General features: G+C 37.4%; 2 protein-coding genes across 14 annotated transcripts in view; both read right to left on the bottom strand.

Moving 5' to 3' along the window:
• The window catches only part of camk2d2 (calcium/calmodulin-dependent protein kinase (CaM kinase) II delta 2), a 103,932-nt gene extending 102,629 nt beyond the window's left edge, over positions 1–1,303 (bottom strand). For 4 of the 13 annotated variants that reach the window (XM_015345676.2, XM_006629935.3, XM_069191974.1 and 1 more), the window contains exon 1: positions 449–1,300. In XM_015345676.2, the coding sequence (XP_015201162.1) occupies positions 449–510 (62 nt within the window). In that variant the 5' untranslated portion in view covers positions 511–1,300. Of the gene's footprint in view, positions 1–448 lie in introns of all 13 variants that reach the window. The other 9 variants (XM_015345678.2, XM_015345675.2, XM_015345680.2 and 6 more) reach the window with 4 other exon arrangements.
• Positions 1,304–6,094: 4,791 nt separating this feature from the next.
• arsj (arylsulfatase family, member J) lies at positions 6,095–20,852 on the bottom strand. Its single transcript, XM_015345384.2, has 2 exons — positions 19,613–20,852; positions 6,095–8,049 (listed from the first exon to the last, which is right to left on the bottom strand). The coding sequence occupies exons 1-2, from the start codon at positions 19,915–19,917 to the stop codon at positions 6,672–6,674; spliced, it is 1,683 nt and encodes a 560-aa protein (XP_015200870.2). The 5' UTR covers positions 19,918–20,852; the 3' UTR covers positions 6,095–6,671.
• Positions 20,853–22,054: the final 1,202 nt, after the last annotated feature.

The following is a 22,054-nucleotide window of genomic DNA, read 5'->3' on the forward strand; positions in this document are numbered from 1 at the left end:
ATTACTAGAAATCAAGACAGCGTGTGTTATGGGATATTCTGTTTTAAATATAAGGTGGGCACTGAAACAACGTTATTTTGTCTGCTTAGAGTGAACTCCTTATCGCATTGCACTAGCGAATGTCTAAAACACAAATGCAACACCGACCAACCCTTCGAAGCAGTCCACCAGATATGTACTGTAACAACAAAAATAAACACCCATGTATATGCACACTATTTAGAGCACATAGGTTATATACTGCATAAAGGAACGCAGATCGTTTAAATTTAGTTTCATTCAAGTCAAATTTTCACCAGGAGGTTACTGAATTCAAATAGACCCATAAGCACTGTTAAACGCGCAGTCTTACCCCTCTAGCTTACCGAATAACTTGTGCAATAGCTTACTGCTTGACATAAACATAGGTTTATTAACATCTATTTCCAATAATGAGAGACTTGCTTACTTCCCAAGCTCCTCGAAAAGCTGGTATTCGTCAGTAAACCTGGTACAGGTTGTTGTAGCCATGATGAAGGAAACGGGCTAAATGAAGAAGGAACAAAAATGCCTCTAAAATGTATCTTGTTAAGATCTCCCCGTTCCAGTCTTCCTTCAGTGGTTTCTTGTCCCAAAAAACAAAAAGTAAAAATCCAGTGGAGGAGATTCTAAAACGCCTGACTGCGTCTCAAATGTATATTTATATCACTGAATCTCGCTTGCGTTAGTAACGTTGAAAGCGGCAGATCTCTGCTGACACACAGCCTCTGTGTGCAATAACATTTCTCTGGAGTGCTTCCTGATTTTAGATACTGTACCAGATCTCCCCCTAGCTGTACTACCAATCTCCTATTTCTGCAAGAAGATGTCTACAGTAAATCGTAAATCCGAAGCGTCTATCTCTGTAGGCGAATAAGTGCCCTGCTTCTTATAGCGCCAAGACCTCTGAATCGGCTTTAGCCTTTAAAGGAAAATGTATTTTGAATTGTTCGATAACAACAACAACAACAACAACAACAACAACAAAAAGCAAACAATATGGGTCAGATGTTTGTGTACGGCGTGGTCATTTCGCTGTGTGGTGTACACCTGCGGTACACCAGCTTTAATCTTTAAAGGACTAATTGGTTTCGATCCACACAGAAACACCACGACTCATGTGCGCGCTGCAAAAACAATTTTCTGGCTTATATGTTGCTGGGTTATTTTAAAGAGTGTGCAGTTTTAAAATAATGCGATACATTGTGTTAACCACAATGTCTTGTTGCCCCCCCCCAATCACAGATCTGTATAACAGTGCCTCTACAATACTGCATGTTCGCAACCAGATTTCAGAAAGACGAATATAAATCCTCCCGTTTACCGCGAGAAACGGAAAAAGTAGTGCGAGAGTTACGTTAAACTGGGAGGAGAAACCACTTTTAACTCTCGTTGTTTGCTTAGCGTTATAGATCCGTCTGCGAGGGCCGAACGAGTTCGTCTTGCACAGATTAATATATTAATATTTGACAGTGGCACAGAAGGACGGTGAAATTTCAGCAGAGAATATTGTTGCTCGCTATTATTTTTTCTCATCCGACTGTAAAATTCTCTGCCCCTTATGTATTTTGAGTAAAAATGATAAGAGGAGAAAATAAATAGACGATAGGGATAAGAGCAGTATTGATTATATTGGAGCCTCCTCATCCTGAGTTGAGACCGCAGTAATGGCAAATGAATGCAACAGAATCAGTGATGTACCCGCGGAGGTTGGCTTTTCTTTGGAAATGTTTCAGTGATCATCCACAAAATCCCGTTTTCTTTTCCGAAATCTCTGAAAAATAAATACCTCAATGTTTCTACACTCAAAATTGTTATGAATAGAAACTTCCAGGTCTTCACTTTGTAATGCAGATCCAGCTATCTGTTATGCCTAACTCTACAGATGAAGAGACACTGATTCACCTCTCTTGAGACATAACAGAAGTTCATGCATTTGAAGAATAAGGGGTACCTGTAACTCACAAGGATCTGCATTGAACCATTTTCTGGTATTATCATCAAGCTGTTTACATAATAAACAAAACAACTAACAGGATATTATGAAAACAATTTTGATGAAAAAACTAAAGCAAGTTATCAACGGGGGGGGTGTTGTGTTGCCCAACAGTATGCTATTGCTTCACAACAATGTGCTTGTCATATTTTATTTTGGTCAAGCCACTGTTTTGTGAACACTAGTCTTACCCTACAGATCTGGTCTTGTGTAATTACTACCTGCCTTCAGATCTGAAATCTAACATTCGTGGGGTTCAATGGACTGCCGTTCACTGATGTCACGGGAGGACAGTGAGGGGAGACCATCTGTAAGCACCTTGTTTTGTAGTTAAGTGATATTGTAGATAAATGTATGTCTGTCAGCAGTTGCCCAACCTTTTGTGACTGTGTCTCAAAAACACAGGCACCATGCAGGCTAGGCAAAAAAGAAATCCCTGCTTAGCCAGAATTTAACACAGAAAACCAAGTCAATGCACCTTTATGAAAAAAAAAATCAAGATGAAGGTACTGTATGAGAATTTTGTTGGAGAGGTAAACAAGAGAATGTATGTGCCCTCAAAATAACCTGACAATATGCAGTATTCTGGTGGATATACAGTACAAAGCATTTACTGTAGCTGTTAGGTGGTATTTTACAGAACGCATAGTAGTGATCCATATTTAGGATATGAGTTTACTGCATTGTGTAACTTAGTAACAATTGTATTTATAGCTGAATGTGGGTTACATTATTGTTAAAGTTATGATATATACAGTATATTGTAGTGTGTATATACAGTGCTGTATTTGCAGTCAGCTGCTGTAGTGTACTTACCTTTATTTGGTTTTGAATTACTTCCCTTATTCATAGTTTGTAGGTTTGCAATATAAACCAACTGCCAATTTCCTGTTTCCTAAATATGGGGTGGGGGTGTGTCTGGCCAGCATTTATAAGCTCAGAGAGTCCTCTAGTGGCTTTTCTATGCTGAGGAGAGGGTTATGTTTTGTCCTCTATGGATTTTAAACAGTGGGTTTTATTTTAATGTTAAATCACCCCATTTTGTTTCACTTCAATAGGTAAACTTTGATTGTTGTTTTACATGATTTGCTCACATCTCAAAGGTTTTAAATTTATTCTGGGACATTTGTTTATACAGTACACAGCATGAGCAGGAGGAGAGGATTACGTACCATTGAGTGAATAGACAATGGCATCTTTACAAAGATTCTTCTACTCTGCAACTTGATGAAATCAAATCTTCATGCTTCCTTACCACAACTAAAAGTGAATATATTTATGACGTATTTAAATACTTTGCACAGGTTGCAAGTTGTTTTCTTCAAAAGTAAAGCATAAGTCCTTAAATTATCATACTCACCATTGACCAACTTTCCCCTTTAATATGACGATACTCTACACCATAAGATTCTCAAACATTTGTGTCCATATAAAACAACAATGCATTGTAAAACATTTACTGTATGCAACCAAAGACAGGAATTCAGATGGTTTATATGCTAACTATTGAAGTCTGTATTTAAAGTTTAATTTACAGATGCCCTCATAAACAGGCAAAATCTATTCCAGAATAGATTTATACAAGTGATTGTGCAGTACAGCTTTCATCCCTACAGTATAGTCGTTATTTCTCCAGCGGTCGGTAAAAGGTGACACTAACACATGAGGTTTTTGAAGGCTCATATTTCTCCTGCTTTTAAAAGGTGATTTTTTGTCTGGCTTGGTCTACAGATAGCTTGAGAACTTGTAATGTTATTGCCCAGTAAATGCTTTAAAACCTCAGAAAAACGTTTTGGTTCCCTGAAATTGGGAGAAGAGGGCAAAATCATCCTACACATGAATGGAACAGAACTGAGTAACCAAATTCCACAGATGACTCAGTTTGAGAGGAATGATGAGAAAGTAGAAAGCCATTGTTCCTCTTTTAACCACAGTGATCTGGGCACAGGGAGCTGCTGCTGTAATTTAATTTCTCAGAGCTCTGACATTTTTCAGTTTTATTTTTTTTTTCTTAGCCAAAGGTTGTGCAGTAGTCTCTTGTCAATTCCTGTTTCCTCCTAGCCAATCAACATCGAATGGCTGTGGCCTTACCTCAGCCCACACGGTGAGACTTACTCTTGTGAGCACCAGAGTTTTTCTTGATTTTCTGCCTCACTGCTTCCAAGTATTTAAAGCTAATGAGACAATACATTAGTAAGGAAGAAATCTCCAAATTGATACATGCTGAGTGATTTAAGAAGGGATGCTGCTCCAAAGCTATGCAATTGCATTTGTTAAATATCTGGCATAAAAAAGAATGCATTCATTATTTCATGTATCTTAATCTCTAGCTTTTACACATTATATAGAAAATGTACATAAGGTGTCAACATAAACATTAACCTTTTTCATAAGTAGCTGTTTCCAGCTTAGGAGTTCCCATTTTGTATTTATAGTTTATATTTTTGCTACCTGCATGCAAAGCCCAGCACATGTCTATCTTATCTTCTGAATCTAATGTGACATCCAATTCGTTATAAAAAATACAATTTTAACTCTTAAAAAGAACATATATGTAATATAAGTCCTGCCTGGTAGCTGGTACTGTACACTCACCAGTATCCAGAGGACATACTGCTTGTGTTTAATACATGATATTGTTAAATTACTGTAAATATTTATTCTTACAGACTGGACTTACTGCAGAATGTTTTGGTGATGGAAGTGTTATTTTCAAGGACGGTGAGATACTAATGCTCTGGAGATCCCGGTGGTCACCAACATCTGAGAGTTGACACCCCCTGTTTTTCTTCCAGCCCCAATCCTAGTCGTTTTCCCTGTGTTTGTCTCACTCCCCTCCAGATTCTGCCATCTGCATAGGGTCCTGAAAAACACTTCGTGACAGTCTTCTTCTATCTTCAGACTCCCAGCACTAACAAAGACTGTTCCAGATCCTTAAATCTTCAGCAATGTGAAGTGGCTTATTCATTTTTCCTGTGACATGTTAATACCTCCCTTAATAAGTGCTTAAGCAATGGTTTAAATGTGTCCACCTTGAGCAAGGTCTGTCAGTCTTCCAAGAGCTGGGTATCTACTGTATCTGAAAACTTTAGTCAGCACTCAATGCTACAGTACATGAGGTTTGTCTGAATCACAGATGAGGATATAAGATCATATTGTAGAGCATGATGATGAAATAAGTGGTTATTTCTATTAACTCACAATGTAGAAATGTGAACTATACTCTTTTCTTTGCTTCACTATTGATAAAACAAGTAAAACAAATCTCAAGAACTTTGGCTAAAATGTACATGTAAACAGAAAGTTTGGAAGATAATATTACAGTATATCTTCTTATATCTTTCACACATTTACAGTATATTTCCTGACTTTAATTACTGTACTAGGACACATCTGCCAAAGATCTCTGTCTGATCCTTGCTGTGTAGCGGGTAACTGTGGTTGGTTGAATACAATTATGTTACAAAAAGTATTAAAATTAATATCTTATCAAGCTTGAAATTGTTGCTAAGAGCCTGGACCAAGTCGCTAGTCAGCTGTTACCTGTGTTCCAGGAGCAATACTGCAGTATTTAGTTTGGGTTGTTTTAGCATTCACTGTGATTCCTGGGACCTAACAGGTGACTGCAAGTTTTCAGTGACGTCGGTGAGAGACACACCACTCTTTCAATTGTTACTAACTAGAGTGTCACTAACTGGCATTGTAACGGGACTGAGTGGCATTGAGAATGTTACAGAAGTGAAATCCCCTCTGTTAGAACCTACCGTAGATACTGTAGTACAGTATTCCCATGTGGTAGAAGACCAGGATTTTTGTTTTGCCATTGTCTAAGGTACTGTGTGTGCTCCAAGCCCCCGAAAAGCCATGACCAAATCCTGGTGGTGAGACAGAAAAGCTTCACCAGAGCAAAGTACTGTTTCCAACATGCCAGTAAGTGAAAAATGCTTGAGCTGGCAGTTGGACAGGTGATCATGTTGTAGGCCTATGACCAAAGGCTCTCATGTGGCCCACACACAGTGTCTTTCAAAATGAAAAAAGCGTGTCTGATACAAAAATAATGACGCTACAATAATCAAAGGGTGATGATGGGAGGCCTAGATTTCAGTGTTTTATTTGATTTCAAGAGAAATCACAGCAGATCGGTAAAAACTGCAGTGAAAAGAAAATTTTCTAACCTATATAAATACAGAGACTCACAAAACCTGACAAACCTGACAAATATATTATACAGTTTATAGGGGGTTTATCCAATACTTTGAAAATTAAAAGAAAACCTTTACTGTCACATCATCACTAAAGTAACATGGTCCATAATAATTTCTGTATAAAAAGTCTGTGTCAAATAGACACCTCCAAGTAAATAGAATTATTTTTAATTAATTCATAATTATTTTTTAACTGTTCAACCACGTACACGTTTAACAATTTACTTCACAGTGATATCAGCATCAGTTTAAATTTTGGATTCATGTTTTGAATCAAAAGCCATGCCCCCGATTTGTCCCTCATTAATCGAATTTTCCCACTTGATGTGCGCATCCCGTAAAGTATAATGCTTTGCAGAATAGTGAATCGATGAGGACAGATCTAGAAAACAGAAAAGTTTTTTCCCTGAGAAAATATTCAAATCAAAGCAGAAGACTTTGGCTACATTTTTTCATTTACTTTTAAACTTTTTCCTTTTCACTTTCTTTTTCCGCTTCCTCTTGCCCAGGCGGTTGGTGCTCAGGCTGCCCTCTTGCTCCTCTTCTTCCTCCTCCTTCTCTTTGTACCAGGGACCCCAGACACCCCCATTCAGCTGGGGGTTGCTGCGTGAATCTTTGGGCGGGTACCTGACGGGGACAGCCGTCTTGTTGTACTGGGCCAGCCTCAGCAGCAGCTTCTTGATGACGTGGGGATAGCGGTGAGACAGGTCCACTCGTTCGTAGGGGTCTGCCGTGATGTTAAACAGCCAGACCGACTTTCCCCTGTCCCACGAAACCCGCTCGTTGTGCCAGCGATTGGTCATGAGGCTGGAAAAGGTCTGGGGAGGCACCCAGTCGCTGTATCCAGGGATACCGGTCAGCAGTTTCCAGTCACCCACCCGGATGGCTGCTTGGATGGCAGTATTCCATATGCCATAACCGGCTTTCCAAGATCCGTTCTTGGCCTTTGTATAAATTGGGTCAATGTTGTGCAAGATATCCTGCCGAGGTGAGGGCCTGCCTTCACTAATGGCCTCCCACACATCGTAACCATCCAAGTCGAGATCCTCCTCGAGCTGACCTTCAGCCAAGGTAACCAAGGTGGGATACCAGTCCGTGATGTGCACCAGCCCCCGGCACAGAGTGCCTTTCTTCATCAGCAGAGGGCTATGCACGAAGCCCACGGCACGGATACCTCCCTCCCAGTACGTCCCTTTGCTCCCACGGAGGGGCCAATTGCTTCCACCCGCCTTGGGCTGCCCCCCATTGTCAGAGGAGTACACCAGAATGCTGTTGTCGTAGTAACCGTACTTCTCCAACGCAAGAGTTATGTTGTTGACAGCTTCGTCAAGACAGGTGACCATAGCAGCGTATTTCCGTCTGTGCAAGTTTGGGATGGATTTGTAGCGTTCTAAGTACTTGGCGGGTACCTGCAGTGGAGAATGGACAGCTTGGAAGGCCAAGTACAGAAAAAGGGGCTGCTTAGGGTTGTGGGTTGCCAGAATGTTCACCGCTTTCTGGGTGTACATCAGTGTTGAATAGATCCCATTGTCTTGCTCCCAAGCTGCATGCTCACCTTCGTAAAGGTCATAACCACATATTCCAGGGCTGTCACACTTGAAGTGGCTATAATAATCTCCGCTTCCCAATAGTGAGCCAAAGAACGTGTCAAAACCTCTCTGAGTGGGCATGCAGTCTCTCTTATAAAATCCCAAATGCCACTTTCCAACCATGTGGGTGGAATACCCAACATCTTTCAGCTTCTGAGGTAGTGTCACATTCTCCAAGGGTAAACAGTTTGGTTGAGTTGGTCTTATAATGGAATGCTGAAGACCCGTGTGAATCTGGTATCTACACAAACAAGAAAAAAAACATACAAATCATCAGACATGATGCTTTGTTAAAAAGTCAGTAATGGCACATATTTAATTTTTCAAACATGTACATTACCCAACCACTACTAAAGAGACACTGAATAAGAGAAAGCAGCTTAAATGTCATGTGGCAACTTCTAAGAAACTTTAATTATACTGAAACAAGAAAAATCATGCCTCTATTTTACTTCAGCAGCAAATGGGGCACCTACATAATGTCATTATGTTATTCTTTTCAGATAGTGAGCAAATATGTTAATTGATTGAGTGCAGCTGGTCTTTAGGATCACATACAGTAATACTGAGCTCAAATTATATGATATTGTAAAATGGACAGGTGCCCAGTTGCAAAAACGGCAACAGATATGACCTTGTATCGCTTGAACAACTGAAGACTGCCTGGAAGCTATCAGTGTTCTTGAAGGCAGTCTGTTTGTAAGAGAAGGTGCCCATGTTCTGCTTTCAACAATTTGCAGTATTTTCTAGCAAATTCAGAAAATGTGAGCCATAGGCTATGTGCTAGAAGGCAGAGGGTTACCACACTGCCTTGACACTCATATTGTACATGTAACAAATGCATTGACATCCATAACCTGTAACTACATTGGCCCTGATATCTGTAACCATGACACACTTACTTGTATCTAATAATACTGTTTTTTAGCAATAGTGCTACATATAATCTGCTCGAGGCTCAGTTTGGAAAGGAGAAAAATATTTTAAAATTGAAAGATCTTCTGTTGGCAAATTCTATATAGACTACTGCTAAATAAAAACATTTCAATAATTTCTGCACATCTTTGAAAGAAGGATTCATGGCACCTACACATCAAACACAGCACATAAAACTGTTTAATCTAGTATGTAATTATGTTCACACTGGGGTGCATGGTTAAATGCATGTCAGTAGTCATGTATATAGTTCTGTTAATCAATTTGTCAATGCCTGCAATTTGTATAATATCAAAGCCAATTTAGATGATAAAATAAATTCGACAATTCCTTAATTGGTAACTTAGGAGGTGAAATAACAGTTCCAATTGGGATAGCTACAGTAGCAAAGAAATTGTTTAACTATGAAATGAACTTTAATTGCATAAATATATTAAAAAACCATGCTAATTAATCATCTTAAATTTTGTTACACTAAAACAGCCACTGGTAATTCTCTATTTGCTGAGAAACATGCTGTTTCTTGATGACTGTTAATGAGTAAAATTTGATTGATACGTTTTTCAGATTGTACAACCATTAAGAATTTTACAAGCACTTTAATGGCAACTCATACAGTCCTATCTGTATTTATTATGTATTGAAGAGGAACAAAGGAAACCTAAATCCATTGTATTCGGTAAAGACATTTGCTGTCCACAGACACTTCATTTATTTATACAGGTTTTCTGGTGCTGGAACATGAGTCAGGAGTGGGTGTTAAAACTGATGAATCATGGGAAAAGAATTTCATTTTCAAATTCTCCCGAGGACCTGTTTCCATAGCTCATGACATGCAAAGCAGACTCTTTCACCTTTTTTTGTTTCATAAGCCCTTTGCTTTCCCCATGATCATGCTGGTCTTGATTACTTGCATGTGTTTGCCCTAATAGGGATGTGCGCTGCGTGAGAAATGCAGTGCATTGGAGATGGTAGCAAATGTATCACTAAAATGTAACATAAAATATCATATTTAAGTAAATATTTAAAGTTCACTAGGTTTCGTAAAATTAAACACTTGTTTCTAGTAATGTCTGAGGTCTAGATGAAACCTTTACATAGATTAAAATATATTTCTACGTTTTTAAACGCTTATCAGTTTGCTTGTCAGTTTCCAGCCTGTGACTGAAATTTACCGCAATTACCTGTATAGGATTATTTTTGATCAGATCAATCATTAGTGGATGCAAGATACAAGGCCTGGTATACGGGCATGTCAGTCCTGTACAGTACTGTATGTAGAAATAATGAATCACCAGTACTAGCTGAAAAAACTACCAAGTGAGACTGGAATCCAACACACTAGATACTGTATGTGTGAAGCAGTTTTGGTTGACCTTGTGTACATTAAGGCTCTTTCCTCAATATGGGCATAAGTGCTGCAATTGAAAATGAGGAAATATGAAAACAGACAGAATGGCTGCAATTGAAACCAGGGAATTTATAGTTCTGATAGTTGATAGTTGATAGATGATAGTTCTGAGGGATCAAATCAGAAAAGAAGTGGGAGAGATGTCACAAGAGAGGGTAGTTTGGAAAATTAAGTATATTTACTATATTACACTGATAAATACAAAATGTTTTTTTTTTATTCAGCAATAGTTTGTTCTTTAAATTCAGAGTTTACAAATAATGTATTTTACTACAGTACTTTGCCATGCTGAGTTGTTGAACTGTAGTAGACAATGATAAGGTTCAATGGTTCATCTGTTTGCATTTCAGCTCTTGCTCAAGCTGTCAGACAAAGACCTAAAATCAGGACAGCTAACTCACTGTTCACTGATTAACATTTATTGATGTTCCTTTAAAGCAACATTCAAAATGCACAAGAATTCAGAGTAGGGATCTGTTTCAGTGTGCAAGCTACAGAAGAGTATTCAGTAGTTCAAAAAGGGAAGCAAGAACCATGAATTGTTTCTTTTCAATACATGTAATACTGTATACTGCATTCATTTTAAAACATTTTGAGAGTTTTGCCCTCTGTTGTAAAAGATTATATAAAAAGCAGGTTATAAATCCTAATTTTATTAATATAGCAAACCAATCTTAAGTCAATGTTTGCCATCTGTAAAGGAAAATATACTATTTTCCTGTTCTTAAGCCATAACTAAATCAAGGGTATGACTGTGATTAAGTGTTGGCCCTATTAGATACTTAAGAAAGCGAAAAGCATATAATTAGGTTCATTATCAATATACATGTAAAAATCTCCAATTAAAAAAACCCAAAACAAATTTGGTAAAAGCAGTTAGATTTAGGTGGATGATGTACTGTATAATTACAGTACAATACAAAAAGGAAGTTGTCAGTTTAATATTAAAGACAGAAATCTTTAATACTTAGAAATTAATATAAAAGAAATTTAACAGACAGAAATTAATATAAAAGCAGAAATCTCCAATATTCTGTTCACAATCATAAACACCAAGGAATATTAAACTATTTCTTATGCTTTTATACTGACTAGTTTTTTACTTTAATGGCTTCAGTAAAACCACTTTAATATTTAATTACTATCTCACAAGAAAAATATTTCTGTAGTGCTAAAGCTTTAGGATTACATCCAGAATTTGACGTGGTCAGAACTTTGTAACATAATTCTCAATGTGTTCTGCTAATAGGAATCTCCTGTCTATAACATCTTTCCTATAAAACCTACAGCAGGTCTCTCCCAGAAACTATACAAGCTGTCAATAAAATCCCAATATTTTCAGTGGAGCTTGACGGTTTTCTCAAAATACTGAGGAACAATCTGATGAATACTTCACAACTCCTACCCAAAACAAGAACGGGAACAAAAAAAAACTTTCCCATTCCATTAATTAATCCTCCCTTTAGAAATTCACATTCTCTCACAATTACATCATTAGTACAGTACTTGCTTGTGCCAGGATCTTAGAAACCTGGACATATTGTGCAATTACACAGAGAAGAGGAAATGCAATACCCTTGATTCTAGGACATGGAACATATTCAATAATCATTTTCTTACTGTTACAAGGGCCTCTGCTGACAGATTTAACTATGGAAGCCCCTACTAATAACTGCCTGAGTAAGTTAATCATTTTGAGTTCATCCTTTATCCAATCTATTTTAATGTTTTTAAAAAATCTTTCAATTTAATTGAAAATCCTGCTCAAAACACTATTTTTGACGTGTTTCATATTCAATAACATTATTTTTCATGTTAAAACCAAATATGAAAATTCATTTTCAATAATGTAGTTTTTACAGACATCATTATATGTAATTGTGTTTAAGCATGAGTTTTTATTACTTTCAATTAACATTTATGAAATGACAACATTTATGGGGAAACAAAAATATCAGAAGACACCCACATTAATACTGTATTTTCCTTTAGATTTCTGTAACAGGAAACAGAATATGTTATAAAATACCATATTATATTTGCATTTCTAAAATGATGTTTTCCCACTTCATTGAATACCAATCATGAATATGACTACGATTTGCTTATATGAATAGCTGTCTGTGTAATCAGATTAATAACCTGATCTTAAATTCAATGTTTAGTTTCAGTCTTTTACTATGAAACAAGCTACATAATTTAAATTACATACAGTACTAGGACACTAGCTGTTTTTTAAGTGATGTTTCCTACTTTATTCTAACAGTAAAAGGACACCTTTTGCAATTAGTGTAGTCAAGACTGATACTGAAATAACTGATTTTAAATTGGCACTACATATACAGGTAGTACTTAAAATGCACTTATTTCATTATCTGTGTTATAAATAGCTCTTATTTTGAAGACCAAGGAAGGAATTGTGTGCTATAATTTGTTTAGATATTTACTTGTTTCTTTAGATTCTTTGGGCTGTGGGTTAAATACATCTTCATTTTTTCCCGTTTAAAGCTGTTACCTTATTTGTGATCATATGAAAGCAAAAACAAAGGTTTGCAGCTGTGGTTTGATATTTGTCAAGTGTTGTGGACAAATATCCTAGAGTTAGTTTGCTTTGGGGGGTGTTAGTTTAGCTCTCATACTGTAACTGTTGTGTCCTCATCCAGGACTGCTGTACAAAGGTTTATCAGATATGGGTGATGAGAACAGGAGGTCTGGCTTCCTTTGTCTGTGAATTGGGCTTTTCTGTAGTGAAAAATACTGTATTCACTAAGCTTGTGATTTGATAATCCATTATTTACCTTACATAGTTATTGTGCAGTTTTATCATGGCATTGTGTGGCATTATAACCTATATTACTTCCACTACTGTTTTTTTTTACTAGCTTTTACTGTTGTACTAAGCAAGATGATGAAAGTATCAAGACTTACCGTTGTCAATCATTGCCAGTAGCTACAGTACAGGTCTATCACCCTGCAACTCACAACTGGCGACCCACTGAAGCTAATCAGGTGTGAACCTGGCTAGTACCGGGAAGGGAGACCTCCTGGGAACAAGGTTTCTGCAGGAAGAGGTTAGTAGGACCAGTAGTGAGTGCTCACTCTGTGGACTGTGTTGGTCCTAATGCCCCAGTATAATGGAGACACTATACAGTAAAAAATGTGATTCTTTCAGATGAGATGATGATGTGGTCAATAAAAATCCCAGGGTATTTCTTGAAATGAGTAGGGGTGTTACCCCAATGTCCTGGCCAGCTTTCCCCCTGACCTTTACCAATCATGGCCCTCCTAATAATCTCCATCTATGTGGTGATTGTACTGGCACACTATGACTTCCATTGCATCCAAGTGGGGCTGCACATTGTTGGTGGTGGAGGGGATCCCCATTACCTGTAAAACACTTTGAGTGGAGTGTCAAGAAAAGGGCTAAGTGTAAGGAATTATTGTATAAGTGTAAGGAATTATTAACAGCTACTGCAGTGCTCCGTGAGTGGATTAAATCCCACAACCTCCCAGTGATGATGATGATATTATTTTTACTACTTTGTGAATTTCTAAAGGTAGCATCACAAATCACTTACAAGCAATTTTTGCGGACAGTTGAGACAGTCTTACACAGCAAAATAAATCAAATGAAGTCCACACCCTTGATCTGACATGTAACAGGTATGTATGAGAAAAAATCTCACAAAACAAAGAAGGAACCCCACACATCATACCCTATAAACCTCATAATAATCACCCATCACAGAAATGAAATATTTTAACATGAACAGATACACCTAAGCACCTCACTTGACAATCAAAATTAATTTTAATGGAACCTTCATGTACAGCTTCTAATACTCCGTCTTTGGTTTGGGGGAAACAAAGCTGCGCTTCTGGCATTCAGGGAGAAGAAAAGGGTTGTGCTTTCATTAGTTAATAGTGCTACAGAGAAAAGCCCTCCAGATTTCTGGCTGAGCTCCAGTTTGAAGTCTATTCCTCTGCACAAGCTTCACAGAACCCTGGCCTTTTGCCAAAAAAACCTGATGCTCACACTATATTAATTCACCAGCTCTCGCATCAACTAATTATTCTGGCCTGTGAACACCTTTCAGAGTACACCTGGCCCTCTGAGTCACCAATTCCCCTCCTGCTCTCATCACTGAAATAAAAAAGACAGATTCCCAGAGGTAAAGTATTTTAATCTCCTTTCATTACCTGGTAAAACAATTACAATGCTTTTCCTCGCTTCAGTTAATTAAATGTCAGCACAAATTACTAACAGAAGCAAACATTTTTCAGCTTCTTCACAAATGTGAAGAAAACCCTTTTAACTGAGATACATCATATTACAGTCCTCAACATTTCTGCATATACAGTATTACTGGCCATTCCCTAGCCCAAATTACAGAAATGTTTGGATGTGTGGCTATCAGGCATGTATTATCTAAGTTTTGGCTCCACTGGTGGGAAGAACAGGAAAGATTATTTCAACATGATTCACTCCCTGTATGCCACCCCCCCGCACACCTAAAAGTTTCATGATTGGTGATTTAATTGACTCAGATGTGAGTTCTCCCACATTAGGACGTTTTCCAGTAATGTTAAAAGTGTTTTGGTCTCTTATTCATAAACACATTTAAACAAAAAGATTTACCCTACTTTTTGAAGCTTATGTCAACCAAAAGAAATCAAAACACAGCTCAAACTAATAGCACACTAGTAACACACACCTAGTTACTAGTGTATTATTAGTTACTAGTTACCTCTGAATCTTTAACTATTAGAAAGGAAAATAATCATTTTTAAGTACAATTAATATGAAAACCCTCAAAGTTATTTACAGTTGCCCCTAATTTTACCAGTTTGTTTTCCAAGAATTTAGTTTTAGTTTTCAAATCTTTTGTGTGTTCTTAAAATGACAAATACAGCAAATTGGTGAAAAAAAAAAACTACAAAGGAATCAGATGGTGTGGGATCAGAGATCCTAACATACAGTAGCTGCAATATTGCTGAGTAATATCAGTGTTTATATTTGAAAAAAAGCAATTTAAAAGAAAGATTGTTATTCAACCTATTCAAAAGACCTTTCAATGGCCAAGGGATCATTAGTTCATTGTAGTCATCTTGAAGGATGCTTTATTTCTTCGTTATGGCTTTGGCAATTTGCCATACAAATGCTGTGTCCCACCCATAAGCACATTTTCCAGGTGTATGGATACTATCCTGTATTCCCCCACACTTCAGAGTGGTTGGTAGGCTCAATTATTGAGACAACTGGTTTATCTTTGCTCAGTCTTAGGTGCAACCCAAGCAACCCATAGCAATGGTGACAGAGGACCTGAAGGGACTTAGCACCAATGCAAAGCGCTGTCATCTTCAGGCTCTGGCTAGACTAACATCTGATGCTTGCCTACCTAGCAGACAACAGGGAGAAGTCTTTGGCAGCACTGCCTTCTCTTCCAAATGGAACAGAAATTTAACATGGTGATCTCTGAAACTGCTGGGTCTGATGAAAGGCCTTTCCCCTGTGTTATAGACTTTATTACCTTAACCACATCTAAAGTACAGGAACCCATGAACAACATAATGTAGGAATAAAAAAAGATTTCCAAACAAGAAAAGAAGCAGCCATGGTATCCAGATTTCCCCAACCCTGGGTGTAAAGAACTGTCTTCTGTTCTCAGTTCTAAATGCTTTGGTGTTTCTTATGTCCTCTGGTTTTCACTTCCCTGCTAATTCTGAAGTCCCCCATGCTGACTTTGACAGCGCCTTTAAGGAATCCGGTCTCCTCAGAGATTTAGTTATTTTATCTGGTAATAGTCAGTGTAGGACATTCTTTTGTAGTACAGAAATGTATCCACTGTATAATCTACTTGCTCTGGACTCCAGAGCCGAATATATGTTTTCAGTATTTTATCCAGCATTCTAAATGAAGTTTCACCAGTGCAATGGACGATTCTAACAACTTTGAATTAAATGCAACTCTTTTTACTACATACTGTATCCTAACATTCTGTAACATTTAAGATTTAACAGGCACCTAAATATTTTACTGAGAGGCACTGAAAACAAACATTATTGGTTCCAATTCAGTACGCAGTTCTTGAGTCCTATTTTAAAACTAAAATCACCAATAATATTTGTTATACCCACTAGATTTGAAGTAGTGAATATGTTTATCCTTGAGTCACGTTTTTCTGTTTCTGTTGCAAGGCAATTAAAACTTAGATGCAGCAGTGTAAGGCCACATAGTGCAAGGAATACAACTGGTAAGATTTCAAGCAAAGAATGCTGAGGTCTTGTCTTGGCTAGCTTTTTCTTGACTTGATTTCAGCAGGTCATCTGCATGACCACCATAACACGATCAACAGCAGACAACTGCAATGGCCAAAACTTTGCATATGTTGCAACTGTACAGGAAGAGTGACAGAGTACAGTATATAGTATAATAGGAAACATCTACCAATTCCACGTGGCTCAACCAATAAGAAATACTGTGTAAGTTTTTGATAACACCAATTAATGCAATCCCTTTAATCTCTTTATGTAACTTGAAACTCACATCAATGAAAACTGACATCACCGAAAGTAAACAGAACCATCTGTCTCTACTTAATACTTAGCTACAGTAAATATATATATGTGTCTCATATTCCTTTCGAGATACTCTTCACAAAAGCTTTGTTGGGAAAATGATCCTGAAACATTGCCCTTTATGGTACGTTTGTCTGTGTTATAAGAATATGAATTATCATAAAATATGAAAAACAAAATTATACACACAGCTCAATACACTATTTTGGAGTCAGTCCCCATTTTACTTTTTGATATCTATGTTAAAAATATTTTATTAAATCCATTCCATTAGACTTCTGCTTTGTATTTTTTTTAAGAAATAAATATACCAAATTCCATAAGATTATATGGTTACATTGTTGGTTAAGTGACATGTGATGACTCTACTATATGCAACATAAATGCGCTAGCCATATTCTCTTTTGTTATTTGCTGTTTGTTTTGTATATGATATCATGACAGCCAGGTCTCAATACTATATAATATGTATCATCTTGGATTGCCACCAAAAACAGCCAAAACATGTTTTCTTTCCAGTCTGTGTAGCATTGCAAATAAAAACGAACAGAGATAAAAGCGGAATTATCATAATATGTTACTTGTCCGTTCACTCATGCTGAACACAAACAAAATAAAGATTTAATTAGAACAATTTGTTTCAAAACCCTCCCAAGGGGAAGGGATTTTGAATCCTGTTCAACGCATTTATGATTTCTGTAAAAGCCTAATAAAGAACAAAAAAATAAGCTCTATTATTTGTTTTGCCACTTATGGCTTTTAACACATTATAGTTCTCTCACCACCCTCCACCCCACATACTTATCTTTCTACAAAGCTATAAATGTCAAGTCAAAGCAGGGGGAAACTCCTAGCTGATGATTTGACAGAATTCCAATTTTTAGAAGTCACTTGTTTTGTTTTTATAGTTATGGAAGTGTTCCAACTCACTGTGTCCACTCAATGTGCAATAAAGCACTTTACATCACCATCAAAAACTGCGGCTCTTCAGTACTTCCTGTACGGCACTTAGACATTTTACATTTCCCATAAACTGTTTTGACATTATATAGGCTTAAACGCACACAATTACAGTGATTTTATTTTAAAACAATTTCTTCTATTCTCCTACTCAATTATGCATCGATTTAATAAATAATTCCTTGCATTTGTGCTATATGTCACCATTCATCAAAAAGGATCCTAAGCTACTTTAAACATAGAATGGTAACCATGACATACTGTAACAGTACATTACTGATGTGCAGCTTAACCTGGGTGATAAATACTATCAATCATACCCTATCGTAGTCCTACTCAGCAGATCCTATGGACAAATGAGAAATAACCTTGGTAATTGAACTAAGGGGACAATTTAAGTAGGCCAAGTTGTACAAACTCAAAGCAGATTTTAGCCAGGAAACCAAGGTACAGTACCAACACTACCGAGTAATGAATAATTTGGTTTAACGTCTCTACCGAAGGACGGCTATAACAATCTCTCTGTAGGTTAAAACTAGTTAAGTTTCATATAAAAATAAATCACAGATGTTTTACAAAAAAACAATGCACTACTTTCATAGATGTTTTGTGGATATAAATCTGGGCTCTGAAATAGGGCATCCTATCTGAAAGGATTCAGTTTAATGTCTACTTCTAACAAACCTCAAACCATCCTGATGTGGTACTGTATATAGTACATGTATGAATTCTGAAACTCATGATACCTACTGTGTACTTAGTCTTACTTTTGTAAACCACTTCAATATGCTTTATAAAAAAACAAGACCCTTAATGAAGGCAACCAGGAAGTGTACAACATGGAACTGAGGGCAGGTAGACATCACACCCCACAGACCCACAAAGTTTTGGGAAGAATAAAATGTATTCTTGCAAGTTCAGAAACAAGAAGACTTTAAGTGGCATGCATGATTCTCAAATCCCTAAATAACTTGTTTCAGTAAACATAATAGACAAACCTAGTTTAACACTATTCAGATGGGCAGGTTTCAAAGAATAGCATGGCGCCAAAAACATTTTTCGCATCCTACCGGTGCATGAATGTATTATCCTTATCATCAGTCCTCCTCCTGCCAGTATCATACAGTTAACCATTGTTTAAAGACCTAAAATAAAAGAGCAATTTCCCTTTTTATTCAGACAATTGGTTTGATTAAATAATGAAATTCAAGGGTAGAATGTAACCTCAGGCCCACAAGAACTATCCCTGTGTCCTGATGGACAGTAAAGATTCTGAAGTAAGAATTCAGAGAATATTACAAGGGTGGTCAGAAAAGAAAATTGAACTGAAAGGAACTCATATTTATTCTGATAGCTGCAGTGATCTTTTTGCCATTCAGAGCTTCAATATTTAACCTACCTGGATGTTAGATGCTTCTTCCATTTCGTTTTCTGTGCTCCAGGAGGAAAAAAAAATTCAAATAAAAAAACATAAAAATATTTGCATCACAAATGCTGAGTATTGTGAGCGCTGTAATCTGAGATTCTGGAGGAAGATGTTTTCTTTGTACTTTTAAAGGTAGCGATAACAATAGTAATATTAAAATTGCATGAAAGTACAAAGAAAACCTGAACTAAAGCGAGGGCAAAATTAGGCATTTCCGAATAACTGCAGGCATGCGCAAAAACTCCCTGCCTTCCAATGTTTCTCCACACCAAGCGGCGCTTCCCGTTGGTTTCCGTCCATTTTATTACCTGGTACAAAGAATGTGGTTATTGTTGTACACAAGTAAGGTCACGGTACATGTAATTTACCGTCCCGTTTAATTTTTTTTTTAATTGGATAGCGCGTTTTGGTTTTATAGCAACAGGTGTATGTCTTAATAAATGATGTGCAATCACCATTTCTGGTATGGTACGCTGCTAAAAGCAGACTTACCTGCCAGTTATGAACTGGCTTCTTGAAGGGGTGCAAATCGGTTGAACATAGTAATTTTCCAGTTTAACTCCTTCAGCAGCAAGTCTGTCGAGAGTAGGGGTCTTAATCTCAGAACCATGGTATCCTACATCTCTGAAGCCTTGGTCGTCAGCCAGAATAAAAATAATATGCGGTTGAGACGTTGGCTTGTCTAGTACGTTAACTTCTCTGTTGTGCGCCTTCGAATTAATTTTTTCCCACGACAGATAACCGCAAGCCATCACGTTGATTGCGGACAATCCCACCAGGACGCCCAGCACGAACATTATCAGAAATGTTATTAGCCGTTTCAAATAAAAAAAAAAACACGCCCTTTCACAGAATCAGCTAAGGTTAGCAGCCAAAGAAAAACAGATCACAGTTCCATCATTAATTCAACACAGCCGAACGCGACTGTAGCAGAGCAGCAGTAAACAAAATATCTGGACGTTGAAAAAAAAAGACACTTGGAATAAGTTTTTCTATGTTTTTTTATGTTGTCACCCCCCTACTCGACGATCACTGTTCTTTGAGTTTTCATTATTAATGCCGCGAGTTCCAAAGCAGCACCTGTAGCAATCATAAGGGAGATTCCTGGTCATTTGTTTTGTCCCTACCTTATTCAATGCCCTCCATAATTGTATTGTTTATCAGAAATCTTTCCTTAAAAGAAAAACTTAAAAGAATCACAAGAAAAAACTTATTCCTCCCTTGAGCGAAAGCCAACACATGGTTTCCAGTTGGAGTAATTGTTCCTCTTTTCAGAAGCATTTGATTCATCTTAGGTTTTGCAGCTGCAGAATAACTTGTTTCTATTATGTAGCATATTCCTTTCACCAGGACAAAACAGTCATTCTTTCCTTTACAGTAAGGATTAACTTCCACAGAACACGAAACTTACAGTACATGGTTTTCGGGAGGCAATATCCGCAAGTTTTCCCTTTACGGTTTACCAGAGCTTCCGAGCTGCTTGGAGCGCCTGTTTCTTACGAGCTGTCCTGACTTCTGCCAACGCAGTGAATGCCAGCTGCAGAACAAATACAATAAACTCGAATCTGCTTTTGCTTTATTCCCTTTGTAGCGCCGACCCTCAAAACTGACGGAGATTGCACAGTGCTGAGTGCCTGTCTGTTGGTTGACAAAAAGCAGCCACGTTTATGTTCGTCGTAAAGTACTGCGGCGTTTCTGTCAGTAATACCCCCGATCTCTGCCCAGTTCTCTCTCACTAGGAGGGTGGCTAAGACTCAGGAGGAGAGGATCAATTAACAGCAAGCCAATAGAGTCTGGCAGTGGCGTTTCTACGTCTCCGTGTTCACAGATGTTTGACGCCTGCTTCAAATAAAACAAAGACGCCGTAGTGTAAATAGTAAGAGTATCTATCACAACCTTACCTCCTATTGATTATTTTCAGTTTCAGTAAACTAAAATATTTTACAAGCATAGTTTTAAAACAGTTTACTGTTTTGTGTCTGCTAAGAAGATATTTTAAATTTGTGACAGACCTTAAAGAGTTTTTTTTTTATATTTTTGTACTATTTTCTGAAGGAAGCCTAATTGTGATGATTTATAGGACTACAAGGTGTAAAAGCCTATGTATACACTGGCACAGATAAGGTAGTAGTTTCAAAAGGAGGAGTATGTATAGAATAGAAACACATAAAACACAAAATAAGGTGCTCTCCAAGCTGCCACTAAACTCTAGTATTAACAGTTAACTGTGTGCAATTAATACTAAATGTGGTAGAATTTATTTATTTATTATTTAATATGTGGGTCAAGCCTAATTTGAACATCTAATTTGCCATCATTCTGGCATGTATCAAGATGGTCATAACCACACCATCTCTACTACTAAATGCCTCTTTCATCGACACAGTGTTTCACTGACACTGCAGGTATTGAACTGAAACGTGACAGAGCTCATAAACAACCAGCGCTGCCTCTGCTTCATATCTCACAAGTGGCTGTAAAAAGTTCACACTGAATTGCTTTATCTTCAACTACTTGGCAGATTGCACATTCTTACACCATTTACAGACCAGGCCTGTCAAATCCAAATTTCAAGTATAATTCAAGTGATAATAGAGTTAACATACAGTGCCATGAAATGGATAAACCACATTGCTCAGAAGGCTTGTGATAAAGTTCCCCCTAAAACATTAATTCTCAAACTGAAAGTGGTAGGCTTTCACAAAAATACAAATACCTGGATTGAGAATTGGAGATTAAGACTGGTCTTTTGTCCACGTTCACATCCACGTCTGAGCTGACGTGGAAGGAGAACAGACCCTACCCCGAATAGCAGAAGGAGATACATTATATACGAGGCCAACTGAAAAATTATTCACTGAGTGATTTTTTTTTTCTGCTAATTGCATAGCTAAAGCCCTTTCACATGCCTCCTCAAATGTTAAATCCCAAGGA

The sequence above is a fragment of the Lepisosteus oculatus genome, chromosome 1 (genome assembly GCF_040954835.1).
Source record: "Lepisosteus oculatus isolate fLepOcu1 chromosome 1, fLepOcu1.hap2, whole genome shotgun sequence".
Lineage (NCBI taxonomy): Eukaryota > Metazoa > Chordata > Actinopteri > Semionotiformes > Lepisosteidae > Lepisosteus > Lepisosteus oculatus.

Coding starts and splice junctions, on each gene's coding strand:
- arsj (XM_015345384.2), bottom strand. CDS start 19,917: ATGTTCGTGCTGGGCGTCCTGGTGGGATTGTCCGCAATCAACGTGATG. Junction 8,050..19,612: donor AGCCAGTTCATAACTGGCAG/GTAAGTCTGCTT, acceptor TTGTTTGTGTAG/ATACCAGATTCACACGGGTC.